Genomic DNA, 19,591 nt, shown 5'->3' with positions numbered 1-19,591 from the left:
TTCGAATGAGGGGCTTTCAAACCACCTCGAAAGAGTTGCACATGAATGGGCCCAACTACCAAATTGGTAAAAAAAGTTTCATATGTGACAAATTGGTAAAAAAAACTAATGGAATGTGACAAATTGGCCAAAAAAGTTTACTTTAACTAGATTTGACAAAAATGATTATCCGAGACTCGTCATTAGCATTTTTTTTTATGGTAAGGTAAGAAAACTGAGTAAAGTATGCACAAACTTAAGATTAATAAACTTAAGATTAACGCATTAACAAACCTATCCCAAATTGTGATCTGAGTAAAGTATGCACAAAAACCGAGTAAAGTATGCATCCAGATAAATGCGTTATAATTGGACACTTGTCATAAATTTTCCCTTTTTATTAAATTTACTTCTTATTGTAGAGCTAACAATGTTTATTTTACGTGAAAAGCTTACGTTTAGTTTGAACCGATTGCTTATTATTCTATTCCTCGTGATTATTATATAGTATATTTGTAATTTGTGTTATAATGTTAAATTGATTAACTAACTTTTTTTTATTGTAAAATCGGAATTTTAATTGTAAATTAAGAAATTTTGATGTGAATTTTGGTAAGTTGTATTTTTTTTTTTTCTGAAATTTTTTAATTCTACCATGAAATGTAGTTTGTAATTTGGAAATTCAGGAGTAATAGTTATTAAATGGAGGATTAGTGAATGGAAACTATTGTAGGTTTAATAGCCATTATAAACTATTGATTCCCATCTTTTAATTTGCCTTTTTATTTAATTTTGAGTTATGAGTATATTATTAAATAAGATAATTCATTTACTTGCTACTTTATATATATGTATTGATTGATTGATTAATTGTTTTCCTAGTTCTTGTTAGATAAGTATTTTCTACAAGTATATCTTTAAGGTGTATGTAATAAAGCAATCAGAATTGCCATTGGAGTCATAATCTACATTAGTAGATCTAAGAGATCAGTTTATGGAAGCTTGGTTCCTTAATCGGTTTAGGAGTCTTTTAAGTTAGCTATGAATAGGAGCCTTGTATGATTATTTTTATCATTGAATAAGAAAACCCGTAATTTTTGCGTTGCAATTGGAATACCGGATCGACGTGTTTCGTTCCAAACTTTGTTCTTGTTTGACACGTTTTAAACATTAACTCAATTGTTATTCAATAGGTCTTGGATATCAATCACCATTGTTGAGTTATAGGTCTAACTCAAGCAAATATCCTTTTTATTGCTTTCGTTTACAATATCAAACACAAATAAAAATCACCAAAAATTCAAGTTCTTGGTCAGACAGATCTGACGTCGTCTAATTCTTCTAGATTAGTTAAACAGACAGATCGCCCAACTGTTCAATCCTATTATTTCCGCTGCAAACTCACGAATCTTATTCTTTCGAGTAATTTTCCTATCAGATTAGATTTACCATTTACCAATAATTTGAATGAAATTGTATTTCCGAATCAACAACATAAGCTTTTTACAGGTATCAAGGTATGGTTCATGAACTGCGTATGACAGTGTATGGATTCGTGAACTACGCACGATAACGCCGTGGTGGATTCGTGAACCACGCATGACATTTACCTTGGCGATTTGACCCCCTCACTAGTTTCGTAAAAGTGCATTAGACATGGTAAAAAGGATAAATCAAGTGGTTAGAAATACATTTTCAAGGTAAAACTCATAGAAGCACGAAGTACTTGTATAAGTTTTTATTTAAGAGGGTATATTTGTCTTAAGCTAATAGACACGTTAGAAGCTAAAGGAGTCGTCGGCTCATTTCCATGTATAGTCGGAAAGTTCCCGTCATTAGCATAGGATTAATTGTGTATATAAACATTCGCATATTACATAAAGCAATCAATCTTTCGCCAAAACTATTCGATCTTCTCAATTGACTATCTTCTTTCCTTCGACATTCATGACTTTCTCCTTCTAAACTTTCTTACAAAAGTTTAAGTCGGGTCAAGATAACATATTTGTTTTATATGCATAAGTGAGATGATACTTAAAGTGTTTTAATGTTAAAACGAATATGTCCTTAAGAAAAATTAACCGGAAAAAATGGGGTCGCATTACCCCAAGACTAGAAATTACCCTTACGAGCACAGACCCACATTGCACTACCAGCCCATCAACTCCAGCTCTCGCAAGAATTGTATGGGAGTCGTCTTCGGAGGGACTTCCCGAATGACCGTACCGAGGAATTCTACCGTACTCCGTGCAGCTATTGTTGTTGATCCCGCAGAGCCTACCCAAAGGTTCAGGCCGGATTGTAGGAAGTGGGCGATACGTTTTTGTATTTCTATGAGAAGCTCTACGGCACCCACGATTCCAAATAGTAAGTCGTCGGCATATCGCGCGTAACAAATCCTTATTAAGTAATGGGTTTTTAAGGGGGCCAGCTTACGGGCCAGGCCTTTATCCCCATCAACATTTCAATAATTCAACTATTCCTAGGTCCGTTTTTCATAGTAGATCGCAATATCGCTAATCACAACTTGTTTTTGTAACGTTGATCGACGTATTCAATATGTCTGATAATTATTACTCCCTCCTATTCCGAATAACCCTCCATATTCAAGGGTGGCACGAGAATTAAGGAAATCGAATTAAATAAGTTAAAGTATTGTGGTGGGGTGAGGTAATTGGAGAGAGGGAAGGTGTTGTGGGGTATTATTGTGGGTTGAGTGATTAAAATAAGTATTGTTGTGGGGTGAGGTGATTAAAATAAGTATAAAATTTTACCAAATAAAGAAAGGGGGAGAGTATTGTGAATAGATGAATAAGGAAATGGGGAGAGTTATTTAGAATAGGAGGAAGTATATTTTAAAATGTCAAAGTTGTCAAAATAAGATGTAACTACATAAAAAGAGAATAGTAAGTAATAACTGTGCCTTTTTTCATATTTGTAATAATAATAGGTCTTGGTATAGACGGGCGGGGCGAACAGACGGGTAAAGACCTCTAATAAAATGGGTAGGGGGGACAAGGTGGGGCACCCCATATGCTTCTCACTTTATGGCAAATGGGTATTTTGTGAGGGAAAATGGTATTCGTCTATATGTATAGACGGATAGTATCCGTCTATAATGAGAATTTGTGTTGTAATAATTTGATTAAGATAAAAGTGAATTAATCATTACTTTTATTTATATACCACTTTTCTAAAAACTACATTTTATAACTTTATATTTTAAACTACTCCGCCGAAATGTGATGAGCTCAAATTTTGCATCCATTTGCACCTTCAGAAAACATTTTTCGTCAAAATTTAGATTTTCAGTTTAAAAGTCTAAGGCTATGTTTGACAAGGCATTTCAGGTACCTGATTGGACAAAGTAACCTGATTTGACTAATATTTCAGGTAGTTGTTTTAACCAGTGTTGTTTGGTAAAGTCATTTCGTGACTGAATGACTTTTCGCGCATTGAAAATGAAAAGCTACCCCAGGTAGCTTTTTAAAGTTTTAGGTAGCTGAAATGTTCTAATTTATATATTTACCCTTATTTAAATTAATTTATTATAATTATTAATGTCCTTTTATGTCATTTTACAAAAAAATCAGTTACATTTTTGGTTAGTTTTACCAAACACTCTACAATTAATCAGCTACCTTATCAGTTTCCAATTTTCAGGTACCTTTTTAATTTCAGTCACCTTTTCAGGTTTCAGGTATCTTTTCAGTCAGTTTTACCAAACAGAGCCTAATTTTATGACGAAATTACCTTTATTTATGTTGTTATATACTCAAGTCTTCTCTCTTCTTATTTTTTTTCACAGATTAAAGTAAGACCTATAAAACCCATAAATTTTGAAGCTAAAATTATGATTTTAGCCTCTATTTTCAAACCACATTCTCTCTTTCATCACTATTTCCACCAACTACAGCTTCATCATCTGTTTTATTCGTTATTGCTGCTACTTCTATTTGCTTCACCTATGCCATTTCAATTCAACTCCTGGACCCATAAATGCGGGTAATGAATCCAGAAATTAAGGTTATGAACCCAGAAATTGGGGTTTAAAACTCGGAAATTATTCTTCACGCAAGGTTGATTCAATAGAAGTAAATTTGGGTAAAATTTGGGGGAAATTTTTGGGGCCAAAAGTTGAATGTAGTAGAATATAATTAATAGTGAAACTAGTATAGATCCCGTACTATAATACGGTATTTGTAGAGGTTTTTTTAGAGAAAAATGTAATTTAAATGTTGTCATTAATTATTCTGTCACTTATAATAGTTGAGAATTTATTTTTGACATTTTTATATAAATTGACGTATATAGGAGTTAATTTTTTAAGAGATTAATTTGGCAAAACTATTCTGAAATTGAATACTGACAAAGAATTACATAATTGATTGAATTATTGAATTAATGTATATTACTGATTTACGTATAGGAACCGTATTATGGATACATCAACGTAAAATAATTTTTACGTTGATTTACGTTTTTTATATGAGTTGGCTATATAGGAGTTATCTCGCTAGAATATTGTGTATTATGTATATAATTTGTGTATTGTGTATATAATAATTTGAGTATTGTGTATCGGATGATCAACAACAATTATTTGAAAGATATAGAAGGGAATATTTCATATGGGGCATACTAATTAACATCAAATATTATTGAGTATAATATATTGACTCCAATATTTGATTGCAATATTTTTTGACTAAAATAAATTAATCAGAGTTAGAATTTAGAAGGTAATATTCCGTATGGGTGTGAAGTTGAGCGGGAAACATGAGCGGGAATAATACAGATGTGTTACTCTTTTAGTCTATAGAGGATGAGGGATGTCTAATATTTACCCATGGACAATTTCGTCATATTAAAAAGACTTTTTACGTGAAAGTGAAATAGGTGCAAATTTTGATCTGAGCACATTTTAGGGGAGTAATTTAAAAAACTTATAAAATTGAGTTTCTAGAAAAGTGGTATCTAAAAAGAAGTAATTATCAATTCACTTTTATAATATACTGTACTTTTTAAGGCAATAACAGTATATTCTTAGATTAGATAATTAACGGGAAAAGTAGCAAATGACTCTCAAAGATTTGCTCTTATGTGCAAATTGGTCTCATCACTTTCAATAGGTGCAAATTTGATTTTTTAAATTTTTTATCAATATATAACTTTTTTTCCCATTTGATTTTTCTTATTTTTTAATGAATGGACCAACTTATCCCTACCACACTCCCTTCTACCATTGTTTTGCTCTAGTTTTGCCGCTACCACACAGCCGATTACACTTCTACAACGTAAACCCAAACCACACAACCGATTAATATTGATAATTTCACTACTCCCATTGTTTGTTTCTATTACTTTCACCACTCTCCTTGCTAATATAGTTATTTTGACTATTCAATTGAGTGATTATTAACGCATTATTATAACCTACTTATGTTAAATAATGTTAATACAATTATTTTCAATACTAACATAATTACTTTTATTATTTAGACATGCAATTTTAAGAGGTTATATGCATTAAATCAAATCGAAATAATGATAGAATATTACATCTTTTGGAAATCTACCTTTTAATAGTTTTCAAAATATAACCTACTTATGTTAAATAATTGTATAATTAACTGATAATACTAATTTATAACATATGTGGAGCATGTTTATTTTAAGAAAAATCACCATATTTTGATATTTTCTAAATTTATACTTCAACCAAAACTATATAATATTTACATTGAAGTTTCTTCGTCGGGTCCATCATACAATGCTATTGATTAAAAACTATATAGTATAATTAATAAATTTATTTAATTACATTGAGATTCATTGGTTTCTGGTTTGTTTGTATGGTATTGATTGATTGCTTAATTGCAACTTGGCATAATATACAAATCCATTATTAAACTCGAAAATTATTAAAAACCGAATTAACAACTAATTTTCTACACTTGAATTACATCGTGTAAATAAAAGTAAGAAAAAGACACTCATATAACCTTTCCTATTCAAATGTGAAGAAACATAAATTTCTACTATCATACATAACACTATATAGCAGTAATTACAATTTCCAATTTCACTCAAATGCAGTGCTAAAGTAACTCTTAACAACATTGCTACATATTATCTGAAGGAGGGCCTTGTTATTAATCCCAACAAATCGCGGTGTTTTAAACTGGCTAACAGCGGCACCCATGCTCAAGTAATGTAACAAAATCTTATGAAATGTTCCCTTCCTCAAAACCCTTAGCTCAAGAGGACCGATTGTCCGAATCTTCCGTGAACCCATATAACCGGGATCAACAAATGCTCGGTCCAAGGCATTGCAACACTCTTTTAACACATTCTCATCGGCATCACCACTTAACTCCAAGAATATGACATAATGAGCCGGGTCTTTAGATTTGTCTATATGGCTCGTGAAATCGATGACCTCAATTTTTTCCGAGACTAATAACTTACTTGCCTCTTCTACGGCTATTTGTAGATCTTTTTCCGTGTTCTTGTCGATGTTGATGCTAAGCATAAGGTTTTGACGACATACAAATTTAAGCTCCGGAGTTTTGTTGTGGAATCCCATTATCTTGACTCTGTCACCTAGCCTATAGCGATATAAACCTGCCCAACATAAATCGGAAATCCAACATAAGCTTACTTTCATATCACACATTCTTGTATAAAACCGTCTTAACTGTAAAGCCATACCATATCGCCTTCTAGGAGTACATATTGTTCTTGACGGAGTTAGTTTTGTTTCTTTAATTGAGCAATTAATTAAAGACGAACAATTACCCGACACAATTACCAACCCATAAACTTGTATTATCTTAGTGATTAAAACAGCTAAGCAACAACTTCTTTGTCAGAATTCATGGACTATTTTAGTGATTAATTAGTCCTTCTAAAGTGATTATCTTTTTAAGCACAATTAATTAAACAATTGTTATTTCTACAAGTTGTAAATCTTTAGCTGGCCATTGTGTTTCGAAAAAAAAACCAACTTTGCCAGTAAATAAAGCGCGATTAGTTAGTGATTAATGAGCTAATAACCATCAGGACCGTCAAGACTACTTCACTATAAAACGTCGTTTTAGTGATTAGTGACTAATCTTCTATACTTCCACTAGTTTGTTCAATTATTAACGCGACCTAACAAAATGCGCATCAGATGTGGTACTCATGACCTGGGTTTGAACCCCCCGTCAGCCGTAGAATCGTCTTATACTCTTATTGGGAGTATTATTGGGGGCATGACCTTATAAGATGAGTGTCTCCTATATGCGTAGGGACATCCCAAAATAAGTCCACTTTTATGGACACTATTATTGACGACATTTCCCTTTCTACAAAGGCACTATCCCATCCCTATTGAATTAGCATTATTGCTGTTTTTTTTTTTTCAAAAGGACAAATCATTTAAATACAGACTTATATATTCGATTATTAGGGAAAAATATACGGAATACTAAATTTAGAAAGACGATAATAATATGTATACCTGCGAAAGTTGTGACAATGATCTCATATTCTTCACCAATCTTAACCTCGGTTAATCCAACCGGTTTGGGCTCGAACCCTCCAATTATATCATCTCTTAACGGGATAAACTCGAAATAACCGATATTAGGAAGTACTGCAAAAGTGGCAGACTCAGGGGGTGATCTCGGGTTTACATTAGCCGCAATCCAACCCTCTGAAGCACCATAATCGGCACATACAAGAGGTAACCACCCGGCATACCGTCTTAATTGTTTCAAATACGGCTCCATAGAACCCGTCATAATCCCGTAGACGTATTTAGCATTCGGGAAAAGCTTTGGTATTAACCCATACCATTTACTTAATCCGCTACAAATTCCGTGAATTGTATCGGCCAATTGAGGGTTAGGCTTAAGGATTCGAGCCATAGCAGCTCGGATATTCGGATCAGTAATGCTTTCATTAAGCACACCGTCACGAATATCCGAGCATAAGTCTTCCCAAACTAGCTCAAAGGTCTGAAATGCTTGTACTAGACTGTGAGCGAATGTAGAGCTCACAAATTGGACTTCCTCGAGATGTAATAACCCGCATAGAAGATGGCAGTATAGAGATTGATGAAAATCAGACCCGAATATCACTTCATCCGGACTGCAGCTCTGCGATTGGATCGTTTTCATACTTGTACGGAATTGTGGATGTCGAAAAACATTTGTCGTTGCAGTTCCTGCTGATAAACCTCCTTTGGTTTTGAAATGTTTGCTACTGTAAATGAAAAGTAGTCCTTTTCCGTTGCCAATCGGAAACTCTCTGAAAGACGAAGTTTACAACATTAGTACACAAATTCTCATTATAGACGGGAGATATCCGTCTATAGTTATACATTGGCCAAATATTCAGCCACTTGCATAAGACAAGTAACAAGTTATATGGTGGGGCCCAAAAATGACACAACTTTAAGCATATTTGGCCCGTCTTTTACAAATAATTGACGTTAGTATTACCTAAAGAAGAATGTTGCTATATCAATCAAGACAACAAAACAACTACATTTCCGCATTGTCGATAACTTCATATAGATGAACAAAACCGTCTTACATACGAGACCAATTTACAGTTTTACAATGAGAGAGGGTATGAGACGGTCCCGTATATATAAGTTTGTTAAAAGGTGCAAAAATGAATAGTATTAATGAGCAGGGGTCCAAAATAGGAACTTATATACACAGTAACTCAATCTTAACCATTAGACGACAATCTTCATGTAGATTTTACTAATGAAGATTGAAGAGCCGGCAAATTCATTATCAACAAAAAGAAAAAGTAGCAGCCTAACAAAAGTAGCAATATTCGACAACGACTGCATCAAAAGCCACTCTTGCCTAAGATTTATAAGCATTTTGTGAATCTAATATTAGAAAATCAAATATATGCAAAATTAAAACCATATCTAATTGTTCGTCTACAAATGTAAACAAAACAAAATCAATTACCTGTTCCTATACGCGAAGGACGTTTGATAAATTTGCATTGTGTTTTCAAACAGCTCATCATTGAACGGCAAAAATTTCGGCTTTCCTTGAGTTGTTCCAGAGCTGCACACATTCAATCAAACGACCACTATGAATACAATTATACAAAGTCGTACATGGAAAAATGCACACGGTGTACCTAAGAATTTCCGTGTAATCACCTTAGGGAAATATTGGGAAGAGGCTTCCCGGTTAAAATAGGTGAATTATCGCCATCCATAATTCTTTGCATATAATGTTCCAAATCCTTATGTGTTACAAGAGGAACACATTGTTTAAATGTTTCAACATCGGTTCGAGCATTGATTCCTAATTCTTGCAAATACTCAGCCTCCGCGTTTTCTTCTAGAATCCTCCTCAAAGTATCGCGTTGAACTTGCTCCGCGTTCTTGGTTAATTCCTCGAATTCATTGATTACTTTCATCGTGTCGAATTTTTCCATCTTTTCCAACATTTTCACTATATACATATATAAAATAGTCAAACTTTCTACTGACTTAAACTGTAAAAATGATCTGGGATCGGCTGACATCAAAAACCGTCAAATGGCACTAGAAGATAAATGTAAAAGACAAAAACAATACAACTAGCATCAATGATCATAACTAAAGTCATTTAACAGCAAATAAAGTAGAGGGCCCATGAAATTAAGCAAAATTAAGCATTAATCTATATAAATTTTATAAATTAATAGTAAAATAATTTAAGTTTTCCTTAAAGTTTTAAGTCAAGAGGTTAGCTGTTCTAGACTTATTCCAGAAAAAGATTGTTGCAGATGAAAGTCATATGATTTTATGTTCTGATTTGTATTATTTCTTCATTAAGCTAATATTAATTAACATTAATATCATATTTAACCAATTTTTGTCTAAGATTTGTACAGAAATGATTATATGTCATATTTATGAATCAAACCCTGAAATGATTATACTCACCTCCGTCTCAATCATTTGTTTACCTTTGATTAAACAACGTCTTACAATTAAATATAAAAGATAAACAAATGACTGAGAGGGAAAGAGTAGTATTTACCACCTTGGCACCTTGCCACCTTCAATCAAAAACAAGAATTTAACTAACTATAAAAGTTAAACAAATGATTGAAACGGAATACAAAAAAGCGGAAAAAGAGAATTGTTTCAATTTCAAGAAATCTAATCAGAATCTTCATGAAAGTTAGTATGACTTTATAGCATCTGCATCAAATGAAGTACTATAAAGTGTAAAAACCTGAATCTAATTGAATATTTTCATTTTAGTGCCATTAATCTATTAAAGATCAAAAAATTGAGCTACCCATTAAAGATTTAATGCACAAAACCAACTTAAATTACACAAAGAAATTAACCAATAAAACATTATTGCAAGAAAATGAATTTGTCACAATAATCATAATAAGTGCGCACCAAAGGAGCAGCTGCGTGTTCCCTCGTCACCAAAAAAAAAAATTAATACTCCATAATATATTTACCTGGCAATAATCTTGATGAAAATATGGGAAATATTCGAAGAAAAACAGAGGAATTTAGGTAAATAATATTAATAATTAACTAGATATTAGGAGATAATATAGAGAGGGAAAAGAGGAAGGTAGCTATGTATATTGAGTTTTTTTGTTGAAGTGGAAAATGAGAAGAGGAGAAGAAGAGAAGAAAGTCATATGATGTGAGTTTTAAGGATGGAAGATTCGTGGGTATAGACTGTACTATTTATAAGACAATCGTGTATACATGTCAACTTTAATGTTTTTGAGTACGATATATGATGTGCAAAGTGATTGTGTTTTACTATTATTATTTACTCTTTAAATTTGTTGATATTGGTAAGTGAGTGAGTGAGTGACCACCGTCCAATAGTCCACTCCTACAACAATTTTACTCGGTTTTGAATTTGAATATCAAGTGTGTTTTTGAGTATTTGATTAATTAATTGGGTGTGGAGTTGATCTAACGGGTCGGTTTTTGGATTTAAACGGTTTAAAATAATTTGGAAATTAAAATGTATTGAAGCGAAGGCTAAAAGTAATTAAACGTAATTGAAATGGACTTTTAATTGAACTGAAGTTAACTAAAATTAGGGACTGGATATTTTTTGAAATATAAGAATGTTAAGAATTCGAAAAATCGAGTTTTTAGAGCCTTTTACAATTACAAGGTTATATGACCTTTCAAATAGAAGAAGACGTTACAGATAAAAGGATAAGTTTTAAATCAATAATCATCATAGTTAGATAAAATTGTGGTAAATTGGCTATATCACGATATTTTGTTCATTCATATCCATATTGGATGATTATATTGCCGTGTGTTTTATGTGAGAAGAAAAAGATGTAAATTCTGGCTTAATTTACGAAGTGTGAAAGGAAAAAGTACAAGTTTACGTTAATGTCTATACTTCGTGTAATATGTTTTAACACTTATTTTAATTTGTAACTAATACGGTTAGTAAAATTTGTATCACGCAAGATGTGTGATATATTGTAATTAGTACAAAATGCAAGTCCATGCTTGTTGAGATACACTTGTTAGAGTTTAATTAAGTTAGTGAAACCAGCGTGTCGTTTGGTTAAAAAATACAGAGGTAATCTAAAACCTCATATTTCTTCAATATCCATTTAGGTTCTGTTTGGTAAAACTAACTGAAAAGGTACCTGAAACCTGAAAAGATACCTGAAATCTGATAAGGTGACTGAAATTAAAAAGGTACCTGAAAAGCTACCTGAAAATTGGAAACTGATAAGGTAGCTGATTAATTGTAGAGTGTTTGGTAAAACTAACTGAAAAGGTAACTGATTTTTTGTAAAATGACATAAAAGGACATTAATAATGATAATAAATTAATTTAAATAAAGGGTAAATATGTAAAGTAGAACATTTCAGCTGCCTGAAACTTTTAAAAGTTACCTGGAGTAGTTTTTCATTTCAGGTACCTGAAAAGTCATTTCAGGTACCTGAAATGACTTTACCAAACAGCACTAGTTAAAACAACTACCTGAAATATTAGTCAAATCAGGTTGCTTGGTCAAATCAGGTACCTAAAATGCCTTACCAAACATAGCCTTAACGAGCCAAGATTGGACTGAACACCACCAACAATAATATTATCAAGTATGTTTCTATCGGAAGTGATAGAGATTTGTTGTCAATACTGAGTTTATTCCATATCACTAAATGTCTATCGAAAAAACTCCAAGCAAAATTGATGTACCACATGTAAATTATCCATCTTAATATATTCTTAAAAGTTCTGAGAGTTCAAAAATGTACAAATCAAAACGTATTACTCGACTGTTATCGATAATTACAAATCGATACTCTATAGTCTATACTAATACTAGGGTGAATTTGTAACTACTTGAATGCTTCAAATTTGACGGCGGAGTTACTTCAATTAGAGATCATTGTGAAGAGAATTGCAAATCTAGACGTAAATCCTTGCACATATTTACTCGTATGATCGTACATGACACCTCAAATGTCACTTATCTTGAGTGAGATAACGTTAGTATACAAAATGCAAGTGTATTGCGCACCAACTTTACACTTGTGTTACGCCAAAAAAATGTTGCGTCACCCACTATTTCAACTGTATTTTTATCAACGAAATTCCACGGAATTCATAAATGTGTGATTAGACAACAAATGATGATTCAATGGTTCGTACCTCAATCCAATTTGTTCCGTTTTTGAGATTTTGTATTTAGGATCACGTATTTCGGGGTACGATTTTTTGTTTTACTTGAAAGATCGCGATTAAATATCATATCTTATACAACTATGTAAGTATTTCACATGGATAAAGTCATAAAACATATAGTAATGTCGACGATCGATTTACAAGTGTATCTCACTGTCGGGTTGCTCAAGCAGACAGATCTCTAAATATATATCAATATATCATTTATAAGTAAATTTGTGATATATTGTAATAATATATAATATATTCAATCATGTAATATTGGTTGACATGAGTATCTTAGCTTATTTTCACCATTCTCGAACGTTTGTCTTTCAAAGAACAATAATCTAATATTCTTTTTCTCAATTGCGTGTATGTTAACCTAAATAACGCTATGCCACTTTCGTTTTACTAACTTCTCCATCTTGAATAATTAACTAATACAAGTTGGAGATTTTAGAAAATTAAAGTGGGATATTGTTGTTCAAGTTAACTTACACACGGAATAAACGTGATGAGTAATGACTACTTATTTGGACATTGTAAATCAACGCAATAGAAAATCATTAAATAATCTAGACCAAACTGAGCAACAATTAAAATTATATGATTATACAATGAAAATAACATAAATGCGCACGATAAATCATTTAAAAGAGAGTAGATAAAATCTTAAGATGTACAGTGGTCCATTACCCTTTGAAGTAGACGGCGGTTAAGCACAAGGTGTGAAATTATTTCGATAATGCGACTTCTGTTTTTCAGGTTAACCTACACACGAAATAAACGTAATGAGTAATGACTACTTATTTCGGCATTGAAAATCAACGCAATACAATAGGAAATCATTAAATAATCTAGACCAAATTTAGCAACAATTAAAATTATGTAATTATACAATCAAAATAACATAAATGCACACGATAAATACACGATTAATTGATTAGATTAAATCATAGGGCGTAGAGTGGTCCATTATACGGAGTATATCCTTTGAAGTTGACAGTTAAGCAGAAGGTGTGAAAATAGGTCGATAATGCGGCTTTCATCGACCTAGTCTCTTCCATTAGCCTAACAAAAATTTAATTGGACATAAAATTAATTATTTATTTCTAAAAAAAAAAAAAAGTGATTTGACTTTCTCTTGACTGTCAAGAAAATTATAGTTGGGGGATTCCTTTTCGATGACGGCGTGATCCATAGACTAAATAATTTATTGCATTACTTTGTTAAAAGTTTACTCGTAGTTACTTTCTAGGTTCTACGTACTACAAATTAACGAATTGTAAAATAACTCGTTATTTTAGTTAATTATTGGTAAGAAGAGCATTTTATATGATTGAAATGAGGTTAATTTATTTGATTATGTTGGTCAATTTGTGCTTTAGTGTTTTCCTTTGGTCAATTATTGTCATCACATTATTATATTTCAGGAAGAAATTAAACATGATGATTTTGAGATATACATGTAAAAAGTAGGAGTAACATTTAGAGAACTAATCAATTCTCTTACATTAGTCTTAATCCCGTGAAAAAAAAATGTGCTGGTTGATTTTTAGATTGACATACGGATAAGATAGTTAGTACAATAATAATACGTAATATTCTGAATTTGTAATTGAATAATGAAATGATGTTAAATAAATCGAAGACAAGTTTGTCATGGGGCTAACTCTAGAAAATGAATTTTTTTCCCTTAAATCAGGAAACCAATAGAAGCTCTTAAATGACTTAGCTTTTATAGTAAAGAGATTTTTTTTCCAACATGGTCACGGGAGGCGTCGTATCTCTCCATCATGTAACTTCTTAATTTCTGATCGTCCATGAACCTCATTTCAGTAAACAGTTTTAAATCGGCTGATTGTCATGATAGTTTTGCTATTGAACGTTATTTTAGAAAATAAAAAAACTACAGAGTTAGGTAATGTTTCCTTTAATTGAGATATTCGTTTTTGACAATTTGAAGCTAATGTCTCAAAACTTTAACCTTAAGTACATTAAAAATACAAAAAGTTACAGGATCATACTCAAATATTTACATTTAAACTAGATAGTATCCCGCGCTTCGCGCGGCCTGTTTTAAAATTTTATTATTATAATTGAAGAAAAATAATATTATTCATATATGATATGTAATATTTTTACTTATAAGTAAAAATAAATTAATTTTTCTCAAATTAATTTTTTTTAGGTTTAACTTCAATGTTTTAAAATAAAATACATACAAAATTATTAAAATTAATAAGTGATAATTAATTATGCATGATCAACGTTTTATAAATAAATTTGTGACTTATCTAATATCATATTAATTAAAATAAATTTTATTTGAATAACGCAACGATCAACATTGAGTTCTCAAATTATATTATTTAACGATACATTATGTCCCGAATCAGTTAATATTTGTTCAAAATGATGTGAATATAATTTTATGTAATTTATAATTTTTTTATGTATAACGGCATGATAATTATGTATCAAATAAATAGCTTCCAAACTCAACTTATTCAATTCTTTTGATTGTGTGTTGCAATTGCTATGTGTCAAACGTATCTATAAAAAATTTGCACCTTTTTTTTTTTTTTTTTTTTTGAGGTAAACACCCATAGGGCTTAATTCAATAACGAAATATCAAAAATTACAGCATTGTTGACGATCGGTGGCAAGTCACCATCCCAAACCGTTCTACCGACATAACTAGGATTAAAATGAGCTAACGCATGGGCCACACAATTGTTTGTTCGACTGGTATGTGACCATCGTAAGGAATCAAAAGAACTGCTACAATCTAAAATATCATCAAGAATAGCCGAAAGAATACTCCGTCCATGCCGCATCTTTTGAAGATCTTCAATAATCTGCAAGCAATCGCTCTCCACTACCACATCGCGATGTCCTCTCCGCGCAGCTTCCTGAACCCCGTCAAGGATTGCCACAGCCTCGGCAATGGCTGGTTCCCAGGTGAGAGCCCGGTTGATAGCCACCCCCCATAGTGCCGTCCCTGTCTCATCCCGGCAGATTGCTCCCGTACCCACTCCAACCCCGTCCAACACTCCCGCATCCATATTAACCTTCACCACTCCCCTTGATGGAGCTTTCCATCCCTCCGCCCTCTCCTCACCTCCCCCCGTCCACCAGCCTTATTCCTTTTCCCACCCACATCCTTCCAGCCACTCTCCTCAGCGAGAACGTCCTGCACCCTACGAACCACCTTTGCCGGGTTAATCTCCACCTCATCGAAAATCACCCTATTCCTATGCTCCCATAATGCCCAACATCCCACCATAAACTTCCCATAATCCGCCTCATTAAGCTCCCTCCACCGGTACTCCACCCACTCCCTCACCCCTCGACCCCTAACTTCCTCTTCCTCGCACGGCAGCCCAATCCCGTCCCAAACCCAATTAGCCACCCCACAATTACAGAATAAATGCAGACTCGACTCGTTATTGGAATGACAAAACGAACAAGAAGAAGACTCACCTCCCACTCGAGACGCGATATTTGCCTTTGTTGCTAGTGCTTCATTACACAGCTGCCAAAAGAAAAGCTTCACACGGGGCCAAACCGGGACCTTCCAGAGCTTGTTCCATAACCACTTCTCCCTTTCCCAATTGGACATATCCGCCATATCCACCGTATCCCTTGCTAGCATTTTATAAGCGGTTTGAACCGAGTAGAGGCCATCCTTCTCATGCACCCAATACCACAGGTCATCAGCATCAGTCGTACTCAGACGAATATTAGTGATTCGTTCGGTCTCGAAGGGCAAAAAGAGCTGATCAATTTTCTCCGTCCACCACCCCCCACCATTCGGGTTCAGCAACTCCGCCACCTCCATCATCTCGCTTCCAGCTGGGCATGGTGAAATAACGCGGCCTGACTGTGTGCTCGGGATCCACGCATTCCCCCATACTAAAGTGCCACGACCATTCCCAATTCTTCTCCTCATTCCCTGCTCAAGTACCGACCTCGCACCAACAATGCTACGCCAAGTATAGCTAGGGTTGTTTCCAACCATAGCACTCATAAATTCTCCTTGAGGATAATACTTGGCTTTCATCAGCCGAGACCAAAGAGAGGTCGGGTTTACCACGAGACGCCATGCTTGCTTACCTAGTAAAGCTAGATTAAAAAAACGAAAGTCCCTGAACCCCATTCCTCCAACACACTTTGGCCGAGTCAATTTTCTCCACGAAACCCATGACAGACCCCTCTTCCCTTCCTCATGCCCCCACCAAAAACGAGACACTATCTTTCTAAGCTCATCACAGAAGTTGGCCGGAATTTGAAACACACTCATCACATAGGTAGGGAGTGAATTGGCAACTGCCTTTATGAGAACCTCCTTACCAGCCCTAGACAATAATTTCCCACGCCAACCTTGGCATCTTTTATTGAGCTTATCCCGAATGATGTCCGTTAAGACCTTCTTCGACCTTCCAACCACCGTAGGTAAACCTAAGTATCTGTCATGCTCAGCCACCTCTCGAACCCCAAGACAATCAGCTACTCTCTCCCTTTGGGCACTCGGAATTCCTCTACTAAACGACATCGTAGTTTTGTCCAGGCTCACCAACTGGCCCGAGGCAAGCTCGTACCTACGCAAAATCGACTTAACAGTCTCGGTTTCACCAATCGTCGCCCGCGCAAAGAAGATGCTATCATCCGCGAACAAAAGATGGGAGATAACTGGAGCCCCATTCGCTACCCAAGAGCGATCTTCAACTGCCCTCCTCATGAGATTTGATAAAGCCTCCGCACAAAGGATAAATAAATACGGGGAGAGCGGGTCACCTTGCCTTAGACCTCTAGATGGACTGAACTCTTCAGACGGTGTACCGTTTATCATGACTGCAAACTTGACCGTTGTAACACAGTCCATAACTCGAGCCACCCAAGAGCGATCAAACCCCATAACAAGAAGAACCCTCCTCAAAAAAGCCCATTCAATTCTATCATACGCCTTAGCCATATCGAGTTTGATAGCCATGTATCCCTCCTTACTTCTAGCATTCTTCATATAGTGAAAAACTTCAAAGGCAATCAAAATATTATCAGTGATTAATCTCCCTGGCGTAAAGGCACTCTGGTTTTCCGAAACGATCTCATTCAAAAACAGTTTCAGACGGTTAGCAAGGACCTTCGATACCAGTTTGTAAGCCACGTTGCATAGGCTAATCGGTCTGAAATCCCTTATCTTGTCCGGGGCTTTCTTTTTGGGAATTAAGACGATATTAGTTTTATTTAAAGGCTCAACCGACTCATTCCCGTTAAGAATATGAAGCACCGTACTTACCACATCTGGTCCTATAATATGCCAATAAGACTGAAAAAATAACCCATTCATCCCGTCAGGACCCGGTGCTTTCAGCGGATCCATCTGATTTAGAGCCTCAACTATTTCCTCCTCACGATAAGCAGCCCGTAGTAATGCATTCATACGGTCCGTTACGCGCCCTTCAAGCCCCTGTAACACCTCTTCAAAATCAGACGGTCTAGCTGAAGTAAAAAGCTCCGTGAAATAATTGTTTGCTACCCTTGAGATCGCCTCTTCGCCAGTCCTTTCCACCCCGCTGTCATCTATTAATTTGCCGATAAAATTTTTCCGCTTTCTCTCCCCTGCTCTTGTATGAAAGAAGGTTGTGTTACGGTCCCCATCTCGCAGCCACAGTGCACGCGATCTCTGCCTCCAATATTGCTCTTCATGCCTAGAAAGTTCAGCTATCTCCGCCACAATTTTCCTTCTACGCTTCACTTCCTCCTCGGTTCTCCCTCCTTGATTGAGCCGTGCCAAATGTTTACGTTTATTCTCAAGAGCCCAATTAATCTTTCCAATACTTATCTTCTTCCAAGCCCCAAGCTCCCAAGCACATTCTCTAATCGACTCCACCAGCCGTTTGTTTTTTTTAAACAACTATCAATTGTATTATTTCTCTACAATGATGTTTAATAAATTACCTGTGAATAAAATTGGTTGAACTTTCTCAAATATTTTTTTTTTTGAGGTTTTAACTAAAAGGTATTTCAAAGATAACATATAAAATATTTCTCTTAAAGTAATATTTAGTTAGTCGTAATCAATATTTTACACTTGACGCATACATATTTAATTGAATATATTAAAGAAAATTGTAACGTGTTTTCTACTTTTTCATGTCGTTTATAATACTATATATATTACTTAATAATCATTACTTTTGTTTTGATTATTTAAATGTACTCGTGATTAATGTGTTACTGTGTAAATACATACTCCTTATCACACTATTTAAACCTATCAAAATCTTATATGTATTCAATTTCTCGCAATATAATAAAAAATTTTTTATTCTCATACTATAAAAACTTATCTCTTAGTAGTTTTCTTTAAGTTCTATTTTTAATAAATACAATGACTCTCCCAAATATATTTTTCTGACCAGATTTAATGGTTTAAGTTTTATAACTTTCTCAAAATATTTGTTTACGTAAATGTAAAATATTGTGAGACACTCACTTTAATCATCTCTACATATCAAAATATTTCAATAAATATAATCAAAATTATACTCAATTGAAAGCATTTTTCGCAATGAACGTAAATATTTACATTTTAGATTTTTTATCAAAATAATTTTTTTACTAAATTTAGAATCAAATTACCGTAATTTTTTTATGTAATTTTATAATAATTTTATTAAACTATAATTAATATTTTGTTGAGATTTATACAAATTTATTATGCTCATATTAAATGATTAAATTTGTAATTAATGCTTGTCATTAAGGTCAGTATAGGACACGTGGCGCATCCACGCTTCAACCCAGCTTTTATATACATACATATATATATATATATATATATATATATATATATATATATATATATATATATATATATAAGATTTTAGTAATGAAACAATATTTTA

General features: G+C 33.7%; 2 protein-coding genes across 2 annotated transcripts; both read right to left on the bottom strand.

Annotated features, from left to right (window-relative positions):
• Nucleotides 1-5,872: 5,872 nt before the first annotated feature.
• LOC141586153 (jasmonoyl--L-amino acid synthetase JAR4-like) lies at nucleotides 5,873-11,385 on the bottom strand. Its single transcript, XM_074407284.1, has 5 exons — nucleotides 10,471-11,385; nucleotides 9,161-9,458; nucleotides 8,961-9,062; nucleotides 7,487-8,277; nucleotides 5,873-6,606 (listed from the first exon to the last, which is right to left on the bottom strand). The coding sequence occupies exons 2-5, from the start codon at nucleotides 9,451-9,453 to the stop codon at nucleotides 6,065-6,067; spliced, it is 1,728 nt and encodes a 575-aa protein (XP_074263385.1). The 5' UTR covers nucleotides 9,454-9,458; nucleotides 10,471-11,385; the 3' UTR covers nucleotides 5,873-6,064.
• A 3,907-nt stretch (nucleotides 11,386-15,292) lies between these two features.
• Nucleotides 15,293-15,745, bottom strand: LOC141587439 (uncharacterized). The gene has a single exon (XM_074408925.1). The coding sequence runs from the start codon at nucleotides 15,743-15,745 to the stop codon at nucleotides 15,293-15,295; it is 453 nt and encodes a 150-aa protein (XP_074265026.1).
• Between the last annotated feature and the right edge of the window lie 3,846 nt (nucleotides 15,746-19,591).

The sequence above is a fragment of the Silene latifolia genome, chromosome 6 (assembly GCF_048544455.1).
Source record: "Silene latifolia isolate original U9 population chromosome 6, ASM4854445v1, whole genome shotgun sequence".
Lineage (NCBI taxonomy): Eukaryota > Viridiplantae > Streptophyta > Magnoliopsida > Caryophyllales > Caryophyllaceae > Silene > Silene latifolia.
Note: the sequence above shows the minus strand (reverse complement) of the source record. Positions and strands in the feature narration are given on the sequence as shown.

Excerpts from the sequence above, each read along its gene's own strand:
- LOC141586153 (XM_074407284.1), bottom strand. The coding sequence starts at position 9,453 with ATGTTGGAAAAGATGGAAAAATTCGACACGATGAAAGTAATCAATGAA. Across the intron at positions 9,063-9,160 it reads CTTCCCAATATTTCCCTAAG|CTCTGGAACAACTCAAGGAA; the intron begins GTGATTACACGG and ends GAATGTGTGCAG. Across the intron at positions 8,278-8,960 it reads TCCTTCGCGTATAGGAACAG|AGAGTTTCCGATTGGCAACG; the intron begins GTAATTGATTTT and ends TTCGTCTTTCAG.
- LOC141587439 (XM_074408925.1), bottom strand. The coding sequence starts at position 15,745 with ATGGATGCGGGAGTGTTGGACGGGGTTGGAGTGGGTACGGGAGCAATC.